The sequence below is a fragment of the Echinops telfairi genome, unplaced genomic scaffold (assembly GCF_000313985.2).
Source record: "Echinops telfairi isolate 266 unplaced genomic scaffold, ASM31398v2 ScPeMD7_7419;HRSCAF=8457, whole genome shotgun sequence".
Classification (NCBI taxonomy): domain Eukaryota; kingdom Metazoa; phylum Chordata; class Mammalia; order Afrosoricida; family Tenrecidae; genus Echinops; species Echinops telfairi.
The window spans coordinates 3,234,664-3,257,606 of record NW_022111319.1 but is presented as its reverse complement, the minus strand read 5'-3'; the positions used below and the strand labels follow the sequence as shown (position 1 = coordinate 3,257,606).

Sequence of the window (22,943 nt, the reverse complement as noted above, 5' to 3'; positions counted from 1 at the left end):
GAAACGGAATATTTGGTGTTTATTTTGTACTCTATTACTTTGCTGACTTTGTTTTTAGCACTAGAAGCTTTTTGTAGATTCTTTGGGATTTAATTAAAGAATATTTTTCACCAATAAAATGGCTGTTCACTGAGAGGATCACTGAACTCCTTAGACTGCCATTCCATCACAAATAACTTTTTATTGTCTCCAATTACCTTTTTATACTTAAATTTCAGATTTTAAACAAACACCTTCCACCATGCTTATTAAGAGTCAGTAAATACCCAGTTTCGATAGGCATGTGTTTTAGGAACAGCAAAGATGTCTAATGAAAGGATAAGCAAGATACTTGGAGTAACTGAACTATAAGGACTTACGAAATCATTTTGCAATCTATTCTAGCCTTTAACAGTTAAAGACAATCAATAGCTAAGTGTGCTGGCTTGAATATGTCACTGAAGACTTATAAATGTGACTCCATTTGCAAAAAGGGCCTTTGCAGATGTAATAAATTTAAGATAAAGTCATACTAGATTACACTGTAATCCAACGACCCACCACAATGGAGTCAACTCCTGTTCATAGAGACCCTAAATAGGATTTGTGAGGCTGGAAATCTTTATGGGAGTAGAGACCCAAATTTCTCCCTTGGAGCAGCTGGTGGGCTTGAATCACCAACCTTGCATTCAGCAGTCCAATACATCCTATAGCACCACCATATAAGATAGAAATTGGTCAGTGACATGGAACCACCAGTGAAGCCTGAAGATTTCTGGCAACTACCAGAAATAAGAAGAGGCGAGAAAGGATTCTTCCTTTGACAGGGACAAGGAAAGTAATAAACAAAGGAAGAAAACAAGATTGGATCAGAGTCACTTGGCAAGTTTCTAACAGAACAAGGGCTAAAAGTATCCCAATGGCAAGCAGCAGAGAGTAAATAAATACACCAATATTATTATCTTCCCAAGAGAATGGCAGCCCATGGTATTTCCAATGTTCTTCATCAACACCATAGTTCAAATGCACACATTCTTTTTCAGCCTTCCTTATTTATTGCCCATCTTTTAGTTGCCTATGAGGCAACTGAAAATACCATGACTTGGGGCAAGTGCATCTCAGTCCTTACAGTGACTGTGGACTGCCAGAAAAAACAAATGTCTTAGAATAGGTACACGCGGAATGTTTCTTGGAAGCAATGATGGTGAGATTGCATCCCGTGTCCTTTGGACATGCTATCAGGAGAGAGCAGTCCCTAGAAAAGGATATGTTTAGAAAAGTGGAAGGTCAGTGAAAAAGAGAATAATCCCCAAGGAGATTGACTGACACAGTGGTTATAAAAACAGGATCAAACAATTGCGGGGATGGTGAGGACTGGGCAGTGTAGTGTTTCATTCTGTTCTATGTAGGATTACTATGGTTTGGAACTGACCCCATAACACCTAACAATAGGATAGAACCACCAGAAAGTATAACTATTATTACTAATACAGTAATTCTGGCATAAATGTTATCACTACCCTCCCCTTACCCAAGGAAAAAAACAAGATGAGGCCTCTCTGAACGTGTTTCCAGAGATCTGAGGCTGTTGTTCTTGAAGGCATCGACCTTGAAGAAAAGGCTGTGGCCTTTGAGCATAGCTCTAGGCCTGTCTTCCAAGGTAGAACCTCTGAGTGAGTTCAAATTACCAGCTTTATGGCTAAATATAGGGGGAAAGGCAAAAAAAAAAAAAAAAAAAAAGGACCAAACTGAACACTAGAGGATCCATTTTTCAATAACAAGCCTCATTCTTTAAGGAGCCTCGGTGGCATAGTGGTTATGCGTTGGGCTGCCAAATGAAAGGTCAGCAGTTTGAAACCACCAGTCACTTTGAAGGAAGTTTGAGGGAAGCTTTCTACTCTTGTAAAGAGCTGGTCTTGGAAAGTCACAGGGGAACTTCTCCCGTTCTATGGGCTTGCTATAGCTTGGCACTGACTTGACAGCATTGAAAGAGAGAAAAAATAGAACAGAATTCTCCTCTTAGAACAAACTCAAAGATTCCCTTTAGTTTCCCTTTCTCTTCCTACCCCCTGTTCTGATCACAGTACCTGATGCCAGTTCAGGCAGGCTTGTTATTTGCCATTCCAACTAATTTTTAAAAAATATTTTATTGGGAGCCCTAACAGCTTGTATAACATTCCATACATCCATTGTATCAAGCACATTTGTACATATGTTGCCATCATCATTTCCAAAACATTTCCTACTTGAGCCCTTGATATAAGCTTTTTTGTCCCCTTCCTCGCCCACCTTCGTGAATCCTTGATCAGTTATATATTATTATTTCATATCTTACACTGTCCATCGTCTCCTTTCACCAACATTTTGGTTATTCGTCCCCTTGGGGGGGCAGGGCTCTATATCCAACCTTGTGATGGGTTCCCCCTTTCTCCCTCTTCCCCCTCCCCAACCATCCCCCTCCCCTTATGATATCACTACTCCCCCTACTGTTCCTGAAGGGTTTATCTGTCCTGAATCCCATGTGTCGAGAGCTCTTATCTATATGTTTTCTCCGGTCTAGCCAGATTTGTAAGGTAGAACTGGGTCATGGTAATGGGGGTGGGGAAGAAGCGTTCAGGAACTAGAGGAATGATGTGTGTTTCTGCACCTTGGTTGAATCATCCCTTCCTTATAACTCTTCTGTGGGGGGATGTCCAATTGTCTACAGATGGGCTTTGTGTCTCCACTCCAAAACCCCTCATTCACATCAATATAGTTGTTGGTTTTGGATATTTTAATTCCTGATACCTGATCCTGTCGACACCTCATGATCACACAGACTGGTATGCTTCTTCCATGTGGACTTATCTGCTTCCTTGCTGGATGGCTGCTTGTTTAACTTCAAGCCTTTATGACACCATTTTAATCTCTTGTGTTGCAGAGTGGAACTGCTCATAGGCTGTGGTCTTTTAGGAAAATGTCTCTAGGTTTGTCTTCTATGGCTCACTTCTGAGTGAGTAAAAACTGCCAACCTATGGCTAAATATAGAAAGGGTAGTCTTACATACAACTCTCACCTCAGGCTACTACATCTGAATACACATGGTCAGACACGCTGACCACAGCATTGTGTTCAACCACAACATAAATTTCACGTTCCAGATTTCTTGGCTATATTCTCCTAATACATAAAGTCATAAATCAATGCATTTGACAAATCATTTGGGGCATCTGTGTATTTATAACATTATACCTTTCTGGGAGGACATTATGAGAAAATGCATGCAGGGATAGTATGATAGACAATATCTGTGGGAAAACCATCTATATGGCAAGAACATTAAATTTCGAACTTGACATTGCAGATGCGACAGCTCAGAAATCACAAAGGAGATTAAACAGATCAACACTTCATGGATTTTGAAATGAAACGAAAAACTAAAGAAAACTAATAAGGAAGAAGAGAAGTTATCAAAACTTAAAGGGTTGTTGTTGTCAGGTGCTGTGAAGCCAGCTGAGTTTTAGTGACCCAATGGACAACAGAACTAAATACTGCCTTGTCCTGTGTCATCCTCGCCATTTTTGTTTGAGCCCACTGTTTCAGTCAGTGGGAATTCATATAAAAGTATTAGTTGCAGTTTTTCGACCCGAAATCAGGGGCTTCAGTTGCTTAAAAACATGGATTCAACCACAGATCACTAAGACTTTATGACAAAATCTTAAGTAAAAAAACAGACCATATAGAAAACTAGTTTTCAGACTAGAAACACTATCCCCATTCTTAGGGATAATACAGATGATCCAAGACCTTCCACAGCAGAGCTTTTACTGAAACTGACAAAATGCCAGTGTGGTCTTACTCCTCAAGTAAATCTTTATGATTTGTGTATTAATATGTACTCATATATGTATTAAATATATCTGTAGGTTTATATACAAGATCTCTAACCCCACGCACAAAATATAGATATATTTGTAAAGATATTGTTAATAAAAGGCAACCAAAAAAGTATTCAACTTATGCCACAGCCAATGTATGATGGAGTTATTACAACTCTATTGTAAGCCAAGAACTATCTGCATAAACAAAGATTAAATGTTGATTTAATTGGTTAGTGAAACCTGCCTTGCTTTATCTAGTTGGAAATATAAACATTCCTATTTTGAGGCTCAAAGTAAAGAGAACTTACTAGAAATTAGTAAATGAGCCATCCCCTGGATCAACATACTCTATTTTCTACTCCACCCCATGTTTGATTCCCACGGTAATCTTATTGATATAAGAATGCAATCATATTTGCTGAAAAACAAATATGTTGTTCCTTGGGTGGGGATCAGAATAAAGGGAAAAGGCGACAAAATGTGACATATGCATGAGACCAATGAAAATCCAGGAATCAAATGCAACATGGACAGGCCTAATAGTTTTCCAAAACGAACTGCAAATCCCATTCCATGAAAATGAAGAAAATCCTAGCCTGTTGAAAACATGCAAGTTTGGAGTTGTTACCTCAAACTATCCCATTAACCACTTAAACACGAATATGCCGTATAGCAACCCTACAGGACAGAGTAGATATGCTTCATTGGGTTTCCAAAATCAAACTTTGAGGGAACAGAGTCTCCCGTATCTTCTAGAGTGGCTCGTCACACTGCTGACCTTGTATCGTTAGCAGCCCATTGAGTAACCCTCTTTATCACCAGGGAGCCTTCATAATCAAGATCCACACATGACAGAACTTCTGTACAATTCAAATTAGTACGGGCTAAAATCCAGCTTAACTCCATTTGTAGGTCTATTTAGATCCTCAGAAAACACTAGTTATACCCTGACATCTTAATTAGAAAAAGGAAAAACAAAATATTAACACGATACTAAACGATTTTGAAAGTAAAAACAAAAAAAAAATTTTGTGGTGAAAGCAGCTTTTTTACTTGCCTTGGGCATTTTGGATTTGGAGCAAGTTTTCAAAACAAAACCCTAAATTGAATTAAACCAAGGGATCAAGTGAGGAACCCTGATACAGACTCTGAAAACTGCACCTGAGACTCATTGGAACTCAGAAGGGAAAAGAAGTCCTAGGTTCTACAACTGCCAAGGGTACACAATATGGAAGGTAGTATCAATTAATAATCGTATTATCAAGTACTGTAGTGCAAATTTATCTAACAGAATTAAGCCTCTCAACATGATGGGAGTAAATTCCCCGCACTTTCCTGGGGTATATTTCCTCAGTGTAACTTTTTGTTGATATAAGATTGCACTTGAGGAGCTTCATCTATTTTTCTGCTTCCAGACCTAGTATTTTAAAATATTCTCACTCCCAAATAGCATCTCCCCAAAGTACAACAGTACAAGAGGCATGAAGATTCACCTCTCAAAGTCTTATTAAATGGTCTATTTCTCAGTGTCTTTTTTTTAAAATGACCTTAGCCATATACAAAAGAAATGTGTTTTCATAGTACATAAGCATGGCTTTGGAATTACATTATGGGAATAGGGAAAGGAGGGCAATGGGACAAGGTTTTCCTCTTTATTATAAAATGTAACCTTATAAAATAACTTGATTTCACTGAAACACTTATTTTCTGATCTGAAAATAGAATTTACCATTAGTGTGACTGATGACTGAGAAATGGACGTTGTAATCTGTAAAGCTCTGTATAAAGTTTACAGTGCTTGACACATAGCAGGCACTATGTAAATGCCTGGATGAATAAATGACAAATCTTGGGAAGCAATGGTATGGTGGTTTCCTTTTAGCCATCCCTTACCAAGGATGAAGAATCACTTCATGTAGTGGATTACATATTAGGCTGCTAACTACAAGGTCAGCAGTTTGAATCCATCAGCCACTCAGAGGGAGAAACATGAGGCTATCATGTTCTTATAAAGATTTATAGCCTTGGAAACCCACAGGGACAGTTTTACCCTGTCTTATAGGGTCACTATGAGGCAGATTTGACTTTGATGGCAGTGAGTTTGTCTATATTACTGAAATACTAGCTTCAGAAATTGCTTTTAAAATCTCCAATATAAAATTAAAGATGAAATAATTTCACTAAAAGGAAATCGTGCATGTTTCTAAGACTATAAATCTTTATGGGAGCAGACTGCCACATCTTTCTCCTGTTAGGGTGGTAGATTTTTGAACTGCTATCCTTTGGGTTAACAATCAAACATTTACCCACTCTAGTACCAGGGCTCCTCTTAGACTGCAATTATAAATAAAAGAAATAAAAATGTAGCTGGAAAAAACACCACTACAAAAATTGTTCATCCTACGTAATGTTATATGTGGTCTTCTTTTATGTAGCATAAAAAAGATCTCAAGAATATAAACGAGATTTATAAATGCTTGCATTTAAATATCCCAGACAAATGAACTCATAGGCCCACTACACTTTACTTTGTGAAATTTTGGAAAGTAGCCTTCTATTTGTACTGAGCATTGAAGATAGAAAGTGCTTCATTCTTGACCTCTTAATTAACAAAAATCTGAAACCAAAAAAAATAAAAACAAACAATTTTTTTAAAAATCTGATCATTTTCTGAATACTACTGCAATGTTTGGTTATAAAAATTCTTTAATTTCTGGTTTAAAATCGTAGTGGGTAAAAATATACCAAAGTCTACTATGGATGGATTTTTAATGTAATACATTATCTTAAAAGAGGGTTTAGTTTACCTTTGCCAATGAACCAACCAAGCAAGGTATGGTCACTTCACAATCTTTAAATATTGTGGAAAAAAATGGGTTACTTTCATTACTATTGAATGCAATGCCAGAAAATATTGGAGATATTTTTCTAAATATCTTACTTCTTGATTCTAAGTGTAAAAGCAATTTGTGTATAAAATAGCCTAACCGGTTAAGAAGTAGATGGATGTTCATTTTAGGCCTGTCAGCTCTTGGCTCAAATGTTACCTCTTATGTTCCCACTTACCCTGTTCCTCCCACATTTACATTGATTTAAAGCACCATTTATAGTATCGTCAAACCTCTGTAGGCAATTTGTATAGCTCAATAGAAATTAATTCATCTTTAAGAATTATACAAAACAAAGTATTGTCTAATGCTTTTCAGGCTGTTATTTAATATGGCAAAAAGTCCACATTTAAAGTGTTAACATCATATTTATTACCTAATAGTAATTCAAAGAGTATTTGCAAAAAGCACAAAAGTATTAATTTTCATAGTAAAAAGCACCTTAGTCCCTCAGGTTAAAAATAAAATAAAACATTCCATGACTTAAAAAAAAAAAAGACCCAAGAACTCGTTATAATCTCTAAAGTTATATAGTAGAAAGACAACTCTCTTATCTCCTCCTCATTAATTCACCATTAGTTAAGGCATAAAGTAGCAAGAGTGCAATAGATTCCAAACAACTTGGAATTTTATTGTAAACATCCCATAAAGAATGGCAACAGATTAGTCCAGGTTTTGTCTTTGAAGATAATTGCTCATCATGACTGACATTTGCCAAACAAATCAACTTTTATAAACCAAGCCAGTTTAGTTTACCTTTCTTTACTGAATTTTACTTTAATGGACATTTTGCCCATATACAACATCACATCAACTGTTAACTGAATGATTTTCCATCTTAAAATTTTTAGATACTAAGAACAAACATAAGGTACAGGTTTAATACTGTGTAAGGGATTACAAAGGACAAGAATGGTAAATTACAGGACAAAGAAATAAATTAGCGATTGCCATCACCACAGTATTGTTTAAAGAACTAACATTTTCAGTACTGTCTAATGTCTGGTGACATATGTAAAAACACATTTCCCAACTGGGTTTCTGACTGAATGCTTAAAAAATCAATTAACCGATGGTGATTTCAGTATGTAGCGAAGTTATATTTTTTAGAAAATACTCATCATCATGCTTTTTTCTGTCAAATTCCCATGTTCTAGCTTTAACTAATATAGATATAAGAATAACAAATGGGCATTCATGTTAATAAGCAAACAAATACATCTTAACTCTAAATTGCAGGGCCATTCTACTGTACTCCCATCAATGAATCAGTAATTGCCAGTCTTGTTTAAGTGTTCTCAGGTGCTATTTTTATTGCAGAAATAAAAGTATGGAGGAGAGTAACAATGGAAAAAGACAAGGGTACACAAGGTGACTTGGACATTTATGGAAAAATGGAATGGAAAATTTTCACAAATTTTCTGAAATCACCTTGTACAAGAAAATAAATATCAAGACACCAGAGTGCCACAAAGCACAGCACCATGGGAAAAAGATGTAACTTTATATTGGGACTTAATCAAAACTTAGCAAACCAAAAAAGAAACGAGATGAAAAGCAAAAAATGTATCAAAATATGTTCACAGTAGTTCAAGAAATAAAATTATCTTAGAACATTATTTTGAATAAAAATGTCATAAAGTGTCATGTAACACAAAATGCTATGGATGGAGTTGGCATTTAAAGCAATGGACTTTAAATGTCAAAAGATGCATTCCTTCCTTCAGGCCCAAATTATTCATTTTGGTACACAAAATTGTTGGCAATTATTTAAAGGGGGATACCAAGTATACTGACAATTATATGAGAGGGCTTCACAAAGTTTGTGGAAAGATTTAATAATATTTTATTTCAATTTTCCACAAACTTTTTGAAGTCTTTTTGTGAATGTGAAAATTCCAACTTTGAAGATAAGTACCAGTTGGTGAATATGCATAAAATAATTCCCGAGGTATATAAGCAAGTAATAAGGTGTTTAATTTAACATTATCACAAACATACAAAACTTTTTAAATGCTCAAAAACTTTTTTATCAAATAGTTAGCAGTGACATTCACATATTTTTCTTTCAATCCCTCTGTTATAGATGACAATCTATGGGATTAAAATAAAAATTTTAAAAACAGAATCACTCAAATTCACTTAAAAATATTGGAAGGTCGAGTTCGGTCTGAGCACAGCGTTGCACAGAATGAGATTTGTGAATTTTATTCAGCTTCTTAACCTGTGAGTGAAACAGTAAATTCCAGCATACACATTATATATGAGGACAAAAACAGAAATTAAAACAAATAATGAACAAATAAAATTAAGAGAGTAGAGGTGCACAGGTATACAGCAAAAATTGTTTAACTTAATAGAAGACATGATATTAAAATGGGCGATCAAGCAGTGTGTACATAGGCTATGACCATTACAGCGGCAAAATTTAGAAGACAGTAAATGTGGCTGCCTTCTTTATATAATGCTTTTCTTTTAATGCCTGGATTAAGGTAAGTTGTGTTGGGGGAAAAAATAAAAATAAAACAAAAAAATCCCAAACCAAACCAAACACCTACATACAATCATTCCTGCACACACATACATACACACACACAAAACAATTTTAATCATTTGGCTAGCATGATTGCTGGCGAAGACACACACGGCAAGCCATAGCCATAGTATTGAAGAAACACACGATTTTGTTCTCATAAACACGGACACATGCTAAGGTCTTAAAGCTGCTAATTTAAACAATTGTATTCATAAGAAATATTATAGCTCACTATTAATATCTAACATAGGATCAAGTGAACATATGTGTATGCTCTTATAGACATAAATGGAACAGTGGTTTTTCTTTGCAATTTCAAGATTTAGACTTCTTTTCTTCAAAATTCTTACTTCATTTCCTATTTGACTTGCTATGGCTGGATCTAGCTCATTTAGTTTTAAAGGGCCTCTAAAAAACTAAAGTGATATTCAATGTGATAAAAATCATTACACATTCAGAGGTGAAGTTACAAAAAAAACCAACAAAAACAAAGTATAAATTGAGGGGGAAAAATACCCAGGTATAAAAGTAAAAAGGCTATCTTCCAAACTCTAATTTTCATACTTATTAAAAATACTGTACATGCAAACACAAAATAATGTTTTGTAATAAATGATAACTATACTCATCTAACCTACCCTGATGACTAACTCTTTAGATCCTAGTCATTGAAATAAACATTTCAGCAAAAGGCATTTTACCAGTATTTTCACAGTATTTCACTACATATAAAATGTCTTCAGGCATATTATTTTAATTATCTAAATCTATTAAATCTTGACATTTGGGGAATAAATGTAGCATTTTCATTTTTCAAAATAAATTATAAAGCTACAGATAGTTAAAGTAACACAAATGGCCATTCTTCTACATTTCAAGAGATCAGCTCTTCATAAAAGAATAGCACCACAAAAAGTCCGCACTAAAAAAAATGGTACACATTTGGATGTATCCATCAATTTAAGTAACTTTGTTAGATTTTTTTCAGCCAAAATATTAATTCCAGGAAAACACAGGCACAATTTAGTCTAAATGCCCAAGAATAACTTAAATAGCACATTTTTACCAAAAATCAAAGGTAGAGTTTGAAATATGAAGTTTTAAAAATCTATTGTATGGTTAAAAGTGGCAGCTTAGTTGCAACCAGTAGCAGTTTTGGTTTAGTGAGAGAAAAAAAAGAGCAATAGGGAAACACACACACACACACACACACACACACACACACACGAAAATATCAACTTGGACTACTGTCCCAGTAATTGAAGTCAGAGCTATTAGCAATTCACAACAATATTTTCTTAAAACCTGAACATCATTTCTACTGCAAGTGAAAACTGTTTAAAAGTGATAGTCCAAGAATAATCACTATTCTCGTCCTGCCAAAAAAGCAAAGTAAGTGTGTCCTTCCTCTGTGCTTAAGGATTTTTAGATGCATGAAATGATTGAAAGCATGAGACAAATGTATCAGCTTAAGAAATATCCTAGATTATTAGGTATATATTAAATAGATTTGTCTATCCCGTTGTCTGATATAGGTGCAACAAATCTGCTGCTGTAAAAACAGAGATCAATATTATCCCTCGCATTTCCAAACTTTATCTAAGATATTAGCAAATGTGTAATGTTTCAAATTTGAGGAATAAAATTGATCTTGGAATTCAAGCAGGCTTAGAGAATTCAGTGCTCTCTACTGCTGTAAACATGACAATAAGGATTTATAAGATTTTCTACTCTATAAAATAATTATTCAAAATATCTGTGTGCAGCACAATGAAGTTCTTTTCTGAAAGACCGTAACAAAGAACTCTTTGAAATGGTATGAGAACCTATTAAAAGTGATTCAAGATATTAGCTAGCCAAAATATTCCAACTCAAAACTAGGTGCTTGGTTAAATTTTAAGATTCAATAAAAATCAGCAAATCACAACTGTGAAATTGTTCATTGGTAGCAGAGATACATAAAGCAGTAGCCCAAACCTACTTATAAAAACATGTTTTAAGAAACACCTAAGGTAGATATTTTACTTTATGAAACTTAATTACAACTATTAAATTTGAATGCTGATATAATTATTAACAACCTCTCAACTTACAACTTGAGTACTCATTCCTACCTAGCATGTTCTATTTCTCCTTAGTCAGTAATGCAAACAATAATCTATTTTCCAGTAGTTTTGTTAATAGAGGTAGCGGAGCTACTATTCAAAAAAGTCATTCTGTTTGGGTGAGGATTTTTTATATGTTTAAATTATTATTCAAGCTACATGATTTCCACTAACACAATAATAAAACATAAGCAAAAAAAGAAAATAGATGCAAGAAACATTTGAATTTGGCACCTTGTCTAGATTGATACCTCAAGTATTCTTCTTTTAATAAAGTTAACGCACACATTAGGACACACCACAAAGATTTGCTACATATTTACAAGGCACCAACCCTTTCTCAACTTTTACATGAATTGTGTAAATCAATTAAAAGCACATCAAGACACAACCACCCCCAAAAAACAAAACAAAACAAAAACTGTAGTATAAATATATACTTCAGTACGTTTTATGAAAGTTTGGCCTGGGAGGAGAGTAAAATAATCCAGATTGTTCTTTTAATATAGAAACTGTAAACATTTTATAGCTGCCTTTAGGATTGGTGTATTGTGCAAAAGTTATTATTACTGGGTATAGGAATCAAAATGGCAAAAACAAATTATATAAAACTCTGTAAGAAGGTGCTATACTTCTATAATATAAAAGCAAAAGAAGGATATTCCGTTGAGATAAAAATGTCATGCTACTCTTAAGAAGCTAAATGCTTCTTTAATGTAGTAAATCTGTAGTGTGTCTGTATTGTGTGTGTGCATGTAAGTGTGTCTATATATGCATGTGTATGGGCAGAATTTCTTTTAATTTAAGGCCTAATGAGTAAGGCTTGTTTGAACAAATGAAGTGTGGAGATCTAAAGTCTTGAAACAAACGTATACTGGCATAATGGAAAAGCACCAATGTGAAAGGAAGCAGAAGTCCCCACACAACTTGCTTTGTAGATTTCCTGGTAAATTCCCTGCAGTAGAAGGCCATTGAATTTTTTTAACTATTCTAAATTTATCAACTGTTAATAATTCCATCCCATGAGATGGCTAACCCTGGCTTTTTCTGTCATTTTACGCACTCTACCTGACCTAGATGTACCAAGATTCAGAGGATCCTCAGTGGATACAAAATTGTCATTATCAGAATCATCATTATATAAAACAGTCCTCCTGCCTTGGTTTCTTGTTTTAATTCTTGGCAGTCTACTAAATCGTCCTGAAAACATGGTATCAAATTCATCATCGGTAACACGTGCACGTTTGGCTCTGGTAGCTCCTCTAGAAGTCCCTCGTCCTCCTCTCCCTCTCCCTCTAGCACCACCTCCACCTCTGCCTCGACCACCCCCTCTTCCCCTGCCACCTCTTCCCCTGCCTCCTCTACTCCATCTACCCCATCTGCCCCATCTGCCTCTTCCTCCAGTGCCTCTCATCTTCCAGTTTCTATTTCCATTGGCATGTTGCTTTCTGAGTTTTCTTTTAGGTCTAGTTTGTATGAATTTGCTATAATCATGGTCGCCATCTACATAATCTTGATCTGTTCTGGAAGTTGATTCAGAGTCAGAATCAGAACCACAGGTACTTTCAGAACTTAAACTGGATCCTAACTCTTCACTCTCTGAGGAGGATACATGTGATTTCTCCTTTGTTTCTTTTCTCTCTCTCTCTTCTCCTTCCATGGTTTCTTCTTCTTCTGAGGCATTAAGTAGTTTTCTCTTGACGCCTGTTCGAGTTTCTCTGCCATCACCATTTGTAAGGGGTCCATCATCAAGGGGGTGATCTAAATCAAGATGAATGATTTTTATAAGTTAAGTTTTGACACTGATAAGAATTTGTTTTAGTGTCAAAAGAAAAATATGTAGTATATTGAAAAACATTTAGTGCTCAAAGATAGAGGGGGTAAGATCATGAAAGGAGTTTGAGTATGAACTTATACCTGCTATGGATTGAATTGTATCCACCAAAATAGGTGTCATAAATCCTAATCCTTATATATAGTTGGCTATAATTTCATTTGGAAAAGAGCTTTCTTTGTTAACAAGCTCTATTTATATAGGATTTAAGTCAATTACCTTTGAGATCTACAAGAGCAGATTAGGCTTAGGGACGCGAGCAAAGATGAGGGAAGAGAGATGCCAAACTACATGAAGAGCACCCCCAAGCAGAAGCTCAAGCGACAAGGGCCTTCCTCAAGGGCACTTCTCTAGAGCAGCGGCTCTCAACCTGTGGGCTGCGACCCCTTTGGGGTTCGTACGACCCTTTCGCAGGGGTTGCCCACTTCACAACAATAGCAAAATGACAGTGATGAAGTAACAACAAAAATAATTTTAAGGTTGTGGGGGGCACCACAACATGAGGAACTGTATTAAAGGGTCGCGGCATTAGGAAGGTTGAGAACCACTGCTCTAGAGTCAATGTCCTGAATTCTGACTTCTAGTTCCCTAAACTACAAGGCAATTAATTTGTTAAAATTAAGCATATTGTATGTCTGTTATAGCAGCACTAGATTATTAAGACATTTACTATGGGCCACACATGGCTAGCAGCTTCAATTATGGTGATGAATGAGATAAAAAAACTCTTAGAATTCATAATTTAGTGGGGGACACTGACAATCAATTGAATAAGTACACAATATATAATTTTAATAGTGCTAATTTTTATAAAGAAAGAAGTGAAGAAAAGAGTTTGAGTGTGTGACAGTAAGGGTATATTTTAGATATGGAAAACTTATCTTCAGAGGTGGTACTAAACAGAAAACTCCTTGATAGAAGATGTGAGGAAAGATTCTTGCAATAAAAGAAACAGAAGGCCAGTGGACTACAGAAGGACACAGGAACAAGAATTGGTAGCTAACAATGGGAAGTGGAGAGTTATAAAAGTTGGATAATGACAGGATCTAATTTACATTTTTAAATAATACTCTGGTTGATAGAGGAGGCAATATTAGAAACACAGATCAATTGGGAATTGATGAATCAGAATCGACTTGACAGCACATAACAGAAAAAGGTACAGTATAATGAAGGGTATACTAAGAGGCAGTAAGAGGTGATTAGATTTAGAATATTTCTTTCAAGAGGAGCCACCAGAACCAACCTTTAGTTTTAATGTTTGGGCTGACAGGACTGGATAGCAGATGTAATGTTAAGTGAATGAATGGTAGAGCCATTGTCCCAAGTTTGCATACTTGGAAAGAGGAATGGAAAGAGATAGATAAAGATCAAGACTCTAGTTTTAGATGCTATTAGAGAGTCAAGTGGAGACATTAAATTAATACATAAGTAAAGCATGTGGATAAAACAATGTCTGGACTCAAGGGAAATGTTGGAGCTTGAAATATAAGTTTGGCGATTATTCAGTAAATAGGTAGTATATAAGTTCATGAGAACTGGGTGAACTTATCGAGAGAGCAAGTGAAAAGGGAGAAAGTGGCTGAGGAATAGGAATGATCCTTGTGATACTCTAATACTTAACATGGAAGCATCATCAAAGACAACCGAGAAGGAATGACCGGTGAGGTAGGAGGAAAATTGGAATGAACTGGAAGGATTGGAAAAATGAGGACAGGGATGTGGTGACCATAGCTACAAAATTATCCTAATGGTCCAGAGTAGAAACTAAGATGATAGCAAGGTAAACTATAGACAATATAGATAGATTTAGGCAGTATTAAAGAATTGTAGAATCCATAGAACTAGGTAACTGACAGGATATAAAGGATTTTAAGTTGGATGACTAAGAAGATGATGGTGTCATTTACTACAATAGTGAACATAGATGAAAGAAGCAAGCTTATGATGGAAATTGGCAAGTGTCCATTGGAAATAATGTGCAATGATCAAGAGCGATCAAACAGACTGAGACTAAGAAAAGGACCCTGGGTTGCCTACTGTATGGCTCATTCTGGGTAGAATAGCTTTATGAGAAAAATAGGACAGAAGTCATATTACAGAGGATAAAGTAGAATGTGCATGAAAGAAAGTAAAAGCAGTAAAGACTATTTCCCCCCTAAAAGCATGACAGTGAGGGAAAGGGCAAAGTGAGGAAAGGCAGGGTCAACAGTATGTAATGTGCAGCAGGATGAAAGGAGAGAGTGAAGGCACAATGTGGTGGGAAAGGCACTACTTTTTCCCAGTTAATCAGATATAGTTCAATATCTCTCACATAGTTAAGATGAAATATACCTTTGGAAGTTTGTTTTTCTTAAGAACAAACAATGGATGGACTACTTAATCTTTCTTTAAAATTTTAAAATAAAATATTATAGAGATTTCTAAAAACATATTAAGTATTCTTTCAAAAACTTCAAATAGTTGAACATAATAGAACTTTCTCTGAACAAATTCAAGGTCCATACCATAGGATAAAGGGTAAGAAGGAAGTTTGTATAACAACAATAATACTCAAACATTTCTGATAACTGATACGCCCTGCCGTGGTTCAAGATGGAGATACATGATAATAAGTTAGGCCACTGATATTTTTTCATAAACAGGCAAATGTTTTCTTCAAGGAAAAGTTATATGAAAACCCCAAACTCCAAAAAACGAAACAAAAAGCACTCGCCACCATTGAGCCAATTCTGACTCATAGCGACACTATAGGGCAGAGTAGAACTGCCCCTGTGGGTTTGAACTGCTGACATTGTTGTCAACCGCTCAATGCATAATGTATTACGTGCCACCAGGGCTCCACAAAAGCTCAGTATATGAAGTGTAAAAAGAGCTGTTATGGTGGAGTTGGAAAGGTTCTTCTGAGAATTGCTGAAGTAACTTCTGGGGACCCTCTAGAAATGGGCAGAGTAGTCTGAAAACCACTGACCTAGTGATACAGCATGCCTCTGGTAAGCTAAGGTAGAAGTGGTTGTTTACTTCATAAAGGCCCTTGTTCTCAACCTGGGGCCCCACCCCTGCAGCCCCCTTTCTAAATTGGCCTATAAAAATGAGACCTACTTAAAAATGGCTTTGCCACTACCACCACCATCCTCTGCCCTCTTTAGTTCATCTGGGTTAATATATTAAAATTCCTAAGTGTGTCTAACAATCTGGGTTTATGTACTTGAGAAAGAACTGTTCATTTAATGTTTCTCCTTATTCACTTTATTTTAAAAGATTATGTTTGAAAATATTTATTCCAGATTGTAGACATGAAACTCTAACTCAAATATTAAAATCCTCATAATCTATAAGGACATGCCAATATTCCCCTACCTACATGGATCAGTGTTTAGATGATTCATCAACAATCATAAGGAAACAAAGAATAAAAGCTTATGTCCATATTTATTTCATACCTTGTTTAACTGGCAAAACTCTATTTCTGAGTGATCTGGCTTTCCCCGGATCAGGGCTATTTCCATATTCACTGAAGCTTGCTGAAGAAAATGGTCCATCCAGTTCATCAAGTACATATAGTGAAAGCCCTTCAGCAGTATCTGAAACTTATAGTTTTTTTTAAAAGTCATATTAACACTATTGTTATGTTTTCAGAAAATTTATGGAGGCTCTGTTCTTAAATTTTTTTGTGTCCCATTTAATTATTTTAACCTATACATTCACCAAATTGTCCTAAGAGAGAAAGATGATTATTTTGTGAACAAATGATTTATCACTAAAATTTTGGGTATGAAATATCTGAAACTTATTCAAGAAGTACCACCTTCACACCTAATGAATATTTCATTCTTTTCTTGGCACATATATTACAGATATTAGGAATCATAGATGTTAAAAAATCAAAATCACAGTTTTAAAACTAGAAGAGACTTTAAAATTTACTAGTTTTAGCACTTTCATGTATTACCGTATACACTCGAGTATAAGCTGACCCGAATATCAGCGGAGGCACCTAATCTTACCACAAAAACGGCATTAAAAATGTACTGGAAAAACTCAGCTTATACATAAGTATATATGGTAACTAATGAGGTAACTAAAAATTCCTAAGTCTTATGTAAGCCCAGGCCGCTAGTAAGTGGAACTGGAACTATAGTACATTTTTTTTTCTAAATCCAAATATATTGCTCTTTGCATTTTTAACCCTGCCGCCTCTTCTTTATACTTACCATCAGTAACAAGCTGAGACATACAACATCAAAAACAAAAAATATATTTACCAGGAGATGAGAAAGGAGAACTAGTCCTGGCATAAGACACTGAGGTATTCTGGTCATTTTTAGGCTGCAACTTCATTTGTTTTTGTTTCCCTTTTGGACTACAAGTAAAAACAGAAAACAGTGAACATTTTTTATATCTTAGCAACACATCATGACAGATACAAAATGCTACAGGTAACTAAAGAAGAAATGTCCTAAAATTAAAGTGAAATGCTGCATATCGGCAATTTAACTATATAAAATCTGAATCATTAAAAAGAGAAGCTTTTATTGTAGTGTAGTCAAATGCACATATAAACAAAGTCTTGAATAGCTAACTCAATCTTTATACAGGTACAAGGGTTAAAAAATTCACATAGGAACCTCTTGAATTCAACATAAACTTTGAGAATATCAAATATAAACTTTAAAATATAAATGGATACATTTTATACAAAATATAAAATCATACATTGATGTAACATACCTAGGAGCTCTGCTACTAGATAATGAGCTGCTACTGCTTCTTAAGCGTTTTCGGTACCGTGGCCTTCTCCTCTTCTGACTCTGGATTGTGGACTTATATTCAGAGATAATATTTTTAATATGACTTTCAAACAAAGCAGATAATCGCAGCGTCATGCTATAGATCTGGAAAGTGGAAATTAGAGTTATTTTACATACAGAAAACATATCAATAGGCCTGGAATAATATCACTATCAATATTCTAGACAAATTACACATACTGTCATTTACACAAAAAAATTCTTCCAGCAGAATTCAAACCAATTATCCTTTTCATCTAAAACTTAATAAATATTTTTAAAAGAGAATAGTCGTTGTTAGGAGAATCCAAACCCACTGCCATTGAGTCAAGTATGCCTGATACCCATTGTATAGAGCAGAGCTGCTCTGGATGGTTTCTGGGACTGTGTTTATGGGAGCAGATGGGCCTTCTCTCTCTCCTGCATAGCGACTGATGAGTTAGTTTGCACCACCGAGCTGCCAATTACCAGCCCACTGCTTAACCTACTCCGCTATCAGATTTCTTATCATTGGAGCTAAACCAAAACCAAGTGCACTGTCATAAAGTCCATTCTGATTCAGTGACTCCAGAAGTCAGAGTAAAACTGCCCCTTTTGGTTTCTTGAAGCCCCCGTGGCATAGGGATTACACCTTGTGCTGTCAACCTCAAGATCAGCAGTTGGAAACCACCAGCCAACTCCATGGATGAAAGATGAGGTTTTCTACTCCCCAAAAGGGTTAGAGTCCCAGTAACTTAAGAGAGTCGCTATGAGTCAGAATTGACTCAATAGCAGTGAGTTTTTTGTATTGTTTTGAGGATTCTGAGACTATACTATACATCTTTAATGAGAGCACACAGCCTCATGCCTCTTCTGCAGAGTACTGGGTGAGTTTAAACTGCTGTCCTTACAATTAGCAACACAATGCATAAGCCGCTACATGCATTGTTACATGTCATTCAAACTCACTCCACTAACTAACTCCACTTGATGGCAGTGGACTCCAACTCATAGTGACCCTATATGACGAGGTAGAACTTATGACAGGGTAGAAGTGCCCCTGTGAGTTTCTGAGACTATAACCCTTTATGGGAGTAGCTGGTCGTTTCAAACTGCTCAACTATAACCACTACAACTTACTACATGCCACTAGGGCTCCTTTATGATTGGGAAGGATAGGGGAAAAGGACTCTCATATAATGTTAGTGGTAAATTTAACTGGAACAATATTTTAAAGAACAGTTGGAAACGTGCAAAAACGTTAAGGTTATGTACATCTTTGGGTTAATAATTTCACTTCTGGAAATTAATCTTAATGAACCACCAGAGAATTAGACGTCATTTTTGTTCAAGGATGTCAAAGTTAGTTAGCTACAGCATTATTCAGGTAAAATAAAAATCTAGAAAAAGCCTTACTCACTAGAAGCATGACACTGGTTAAATAACACAAAACTACTGTTCATCAGAATAACAATGTTGTTGCTGCTGTTGATAGCAGCACTCAGGTTGACTTTAATTTAAAGTGACTCTATGTGATAGAATAGAACTGCCCCATAGAGTTTTCTTTACTGTAACCTTTATGGAAAAAAATGTCAAGGTCTTTCTCACACAGAGTTATTGGGTGGGTTTGAAGCATTAACCTTTGAAATAACAGCCCAGAGCTTAGCTGTTGTACCACCAGGGTTCCTTGGCATACAGTGCAAACATTAAAAATCCTGGTTTATAAGAGTCATATAGGAAATGGAAAAAATTTAAAAGTCTTCAAAATACAAAACCTATTTTTTAATGAATATATGTAAATAATACATTTTTTGCAAACCTTGTAAACCTTTCATGTGAGCTTCCTGTGTGCACTTTTAGTTTATATATGTGTATGTACATCGTTTACATATGCACCTGATATGTGTAAAAATATAGTATTTGTACACATACAAGGGGGTACCCCCCAAAAACCGGAATTGCGCTGGGTGGAGCATAGCTTTCTTGTTCGCATTTTTCCCACTAGGCGTGCATTGAGCAACTTGCTTTGAGTTAGGGCGCCCAGTGGCTTTGACTGCGAAGGTTCTCTCTGGTCACAGTGGACTTTTTCATAAAAGCAGTTTTGCTCGAGCCTTGTTTTTTGTGATGGCTGATTTAAGAGAACAGCGTGCGGCTGTGAAATTGTTTCCAGCTTGGGACAATTGCTGCAGAAACTGTTGTGATGTTGAACACAGCTTACAAGGACAGCTCTATAGGGAAAACTTAAGTGTATGAGTGGTTTTCTTGTTTCAAAAAAGGTGTCAATTGATGACAAACCTTGTTCTAGAGGTCCATCAACTTCCCAAATGGACAAAAATGTCCACTTGTGCATTCCACCAGGTCAGACTGTTAATCAAGTTTTCAAGTTAGAGGTTCTGAAAAGTTTGTGTAACAGTGTGTGACAAAAAAAAAAGCCCAATTTTTGGCAGACGGGGGACTGGTTTTGCCACCACGACAAGGCACCTGCTCACGCAGCCATCTCAATGCGCCAGTTTTGGGCAAATCTCAGCATGCCTCTCTTGCCCCATGCACCTTACTCACCTGACCTTGCTCCGTGTGACTTCTTTTTGTTTCCATGGATGCAGAGGAACATTAAAGGACAGTGATTGGATGACGCAGATAGGTGAAAAACAAATGAGGGAGGTGGTGTCAGCCATCCAAACAAATGAGGTTGAAAATGTTTCCAAGAATGGAATTGCAGATTTGACAAATGTATTAAGTGTAATGGAGAGTACTTTGAAGGTTATAAGGTTGTTTTTTAAATAATTTAAATACATAGCCTTAAAAAAAAATGGTCCGGTTTTTTATTGGGTATCCTCTCGTATGTGTATGTAGGAAATATCAGAACTCTATGAATTAAATATTAAGTGTAAATAAAAATGGGCAATGGGATTTACTGATGATTTTTGTTTTATTTTTGTACTTCTATGTATTTCTCAAACTTTCTACAGATAATACACATTATTCTAATAATCGGGATTGGGAAATAAAAACCAAATGTGAAAAAATTGTGCCTACAAAAAACGTGAAAATTCATTTTATATAGAGTAGAAGTGGGGCAGATATACATACTGTGCAGTAAAATTTAATTGGAAACCAGTATTTTAAAAGAGAAATTGTAATGACTAAATGTTTTGTTTTCAGGATATTTAAGTTCTGATAAAGCACAAAGAACATGCTAAATATGAGTATAAATTAGCTACAGCCTCTTAGTATGGCTCATTATTATTCAGAACCATCCAAATATTTCATATAAATGACTACGGTCATACACCTTTATTATCAAAGCATTTATTATATATTAAAGGGTATTCAAATTATTACCTCTTTCTTCTTTAACCTCCCTCTGTTAGAGAGGAGGAAAGATTAGGGTCATAGTAATCACACTTTAGCTAAAAGTACTATGAAAGAAAAAAAGGCAGGTAGATGTGCTTAAATTCAGAATGCCTATATTAAATGTATCTTCACGACAATCTAATGAACAACTCATGTTTCACAGAAGACACAGAGAATCAAACTTCTTTAGTAATGATGTCAGAATTGTACTATAAGGGGGCTTCAAAAAGTTCATGGAAAAATTAAGATAATGGAATTTTCCCACAAAGTCTTTTACTTGAAAAAAAAAATTTATGTAGCAAAACTTCCAAATGACATTAGTAGGAGAGTTATTTATATAACAATCACATAAAAGAGAAATAGAGACCAGTTGAATTTTTTTTTTGAAATTAGAAAAAGCAGAATTTAAAAAAATAAAGTAAATTTCAAGAAAGTATCTTGTGTAACAACTCATTGTCTGATTTTTGGCTAGTCTATTGAAAATAATAGTACATGAAATGACAACCAGTGCTGGTTCTGCCTCAACATATAATGGATGCATACCTCAGGATCATTTTCTGGAAATTGTCTATGGGTGTGTCTACACACATAAAATCTCTAGGGTGAAGTACATTCTCTAAATATAGTGAAGTTGATGAAACATATAGGCAGGCAACTTATAGAAGAGAAAATAACTAATAAACATTTGTAATGATGTTATTACCTATTATATACTCTCATATTTAATCAGGAAAATACAAATTAAAATAGCACACCATTTTTTTAATCATCTGATTTTTAAAAAGAGAATATTTCATAATGCTCATCATTGAAGAGGACATAAGAAAACCATATATTCAATTTCCCACAAACTTTTTCAAGCTCTTCGTATATACTTGTTCAGCAATTTAAAAATGTGTGAAAGAAAACTGTCTAATATAAGTAACTAATTGCTTAAATTCATACCCTTGACTTTTTGTTAGAAGTATAAGCTTTGGAGTTGCTGAATATCTGGTGAACATCCTTATAAAATTCCAGAGGACTACTATAATTTCCTGTTTCTAAGGTTTCCTTCACAGTGCTGAAGTCCATAGGAGTGTCTATAACATCCTGGTAATCCTAGAAAGAAGAATATGGTATTAAAAACCAAGCTTGCTAACAATACTAAATAACCCCTACATGATCGCTGAAGACAAAATGGGTGCATAAGCAGATGTGGTGAAGACAGAGGATGGTGCCCGGCTGTTAAAAGATACAGTGTCTGGGGTCTTAAAGGCTTGAAGTTAAACAAGCAGCCATCCAACAGTGAAGCAGCAAGGCCACATGGAAGAGCACACCAGTTGGTGCGATGGTGAGGTGTCATCGAGACAGGGCAACGGACATCAGAAGATTCAAAACAAACAAACAAACAAACAAAAATGCATCGGTGAGAATGGAGTGGGGGTTGGAGCGGAGACCCAAAGCTCATCTGTGGACAATGGAACATCCCCCCACAGAGGGGTCTCAGGGAGGGGGTAAGTCAATCAAGATGCAGTAGAGCACTAATGGGTCACACAATATATCTCTGTTTCCTGGAGGCTTCCTCAGGACCTCAGTGGCGCCTCCCAATCTAGATTAGAGTGGAGCATTTACGTAAGTA

The 22,943-nt window shown here is 35.7% G+C and overlaps 1 protein-coding gene across 1 annotated transcript in view; it reads right to left on the bottom strand.

The window, feature by feature from the left end:
• Window positions 1-7,035: 7,035 nt before the first annotated feature.
• BRWD3 (bromodomain and WD repeat domain containing 3) overlaps window positions 7,036-22,943 on the bottom strand; it is a 159,649-nt gene continuing 143,741 nt past the window's right edge. Inside the window, exons 37-41 of the mRNA XM_045297364.1 lie at window positions 22,271-22,423; window positions 17,934-18,097; window positions 17,468-17,565; window positions 16,646-16,792; window positions 7,036-13,129 (exon numbers count right to left, since the gene is read on the bottom strand). Of these exons, the coding sequence (XP_045153299.1) occupies window positions 12,375-13,129; window positions 16,646-16,792; window positions 17,468-17,565; window positions 17,934-18,097; window positions 22,271-22,423 (1,317 nt within the window). The 3' untranslated portion in view covers window positions 7,036-12,374. The remainder of the gene's footprint in view (window positions 13,130-16,645; window positions 16,793-17,467; window positions 17,566-17,933; window positions 18,098-22,270; window positions 22,424-22,943) is intronic.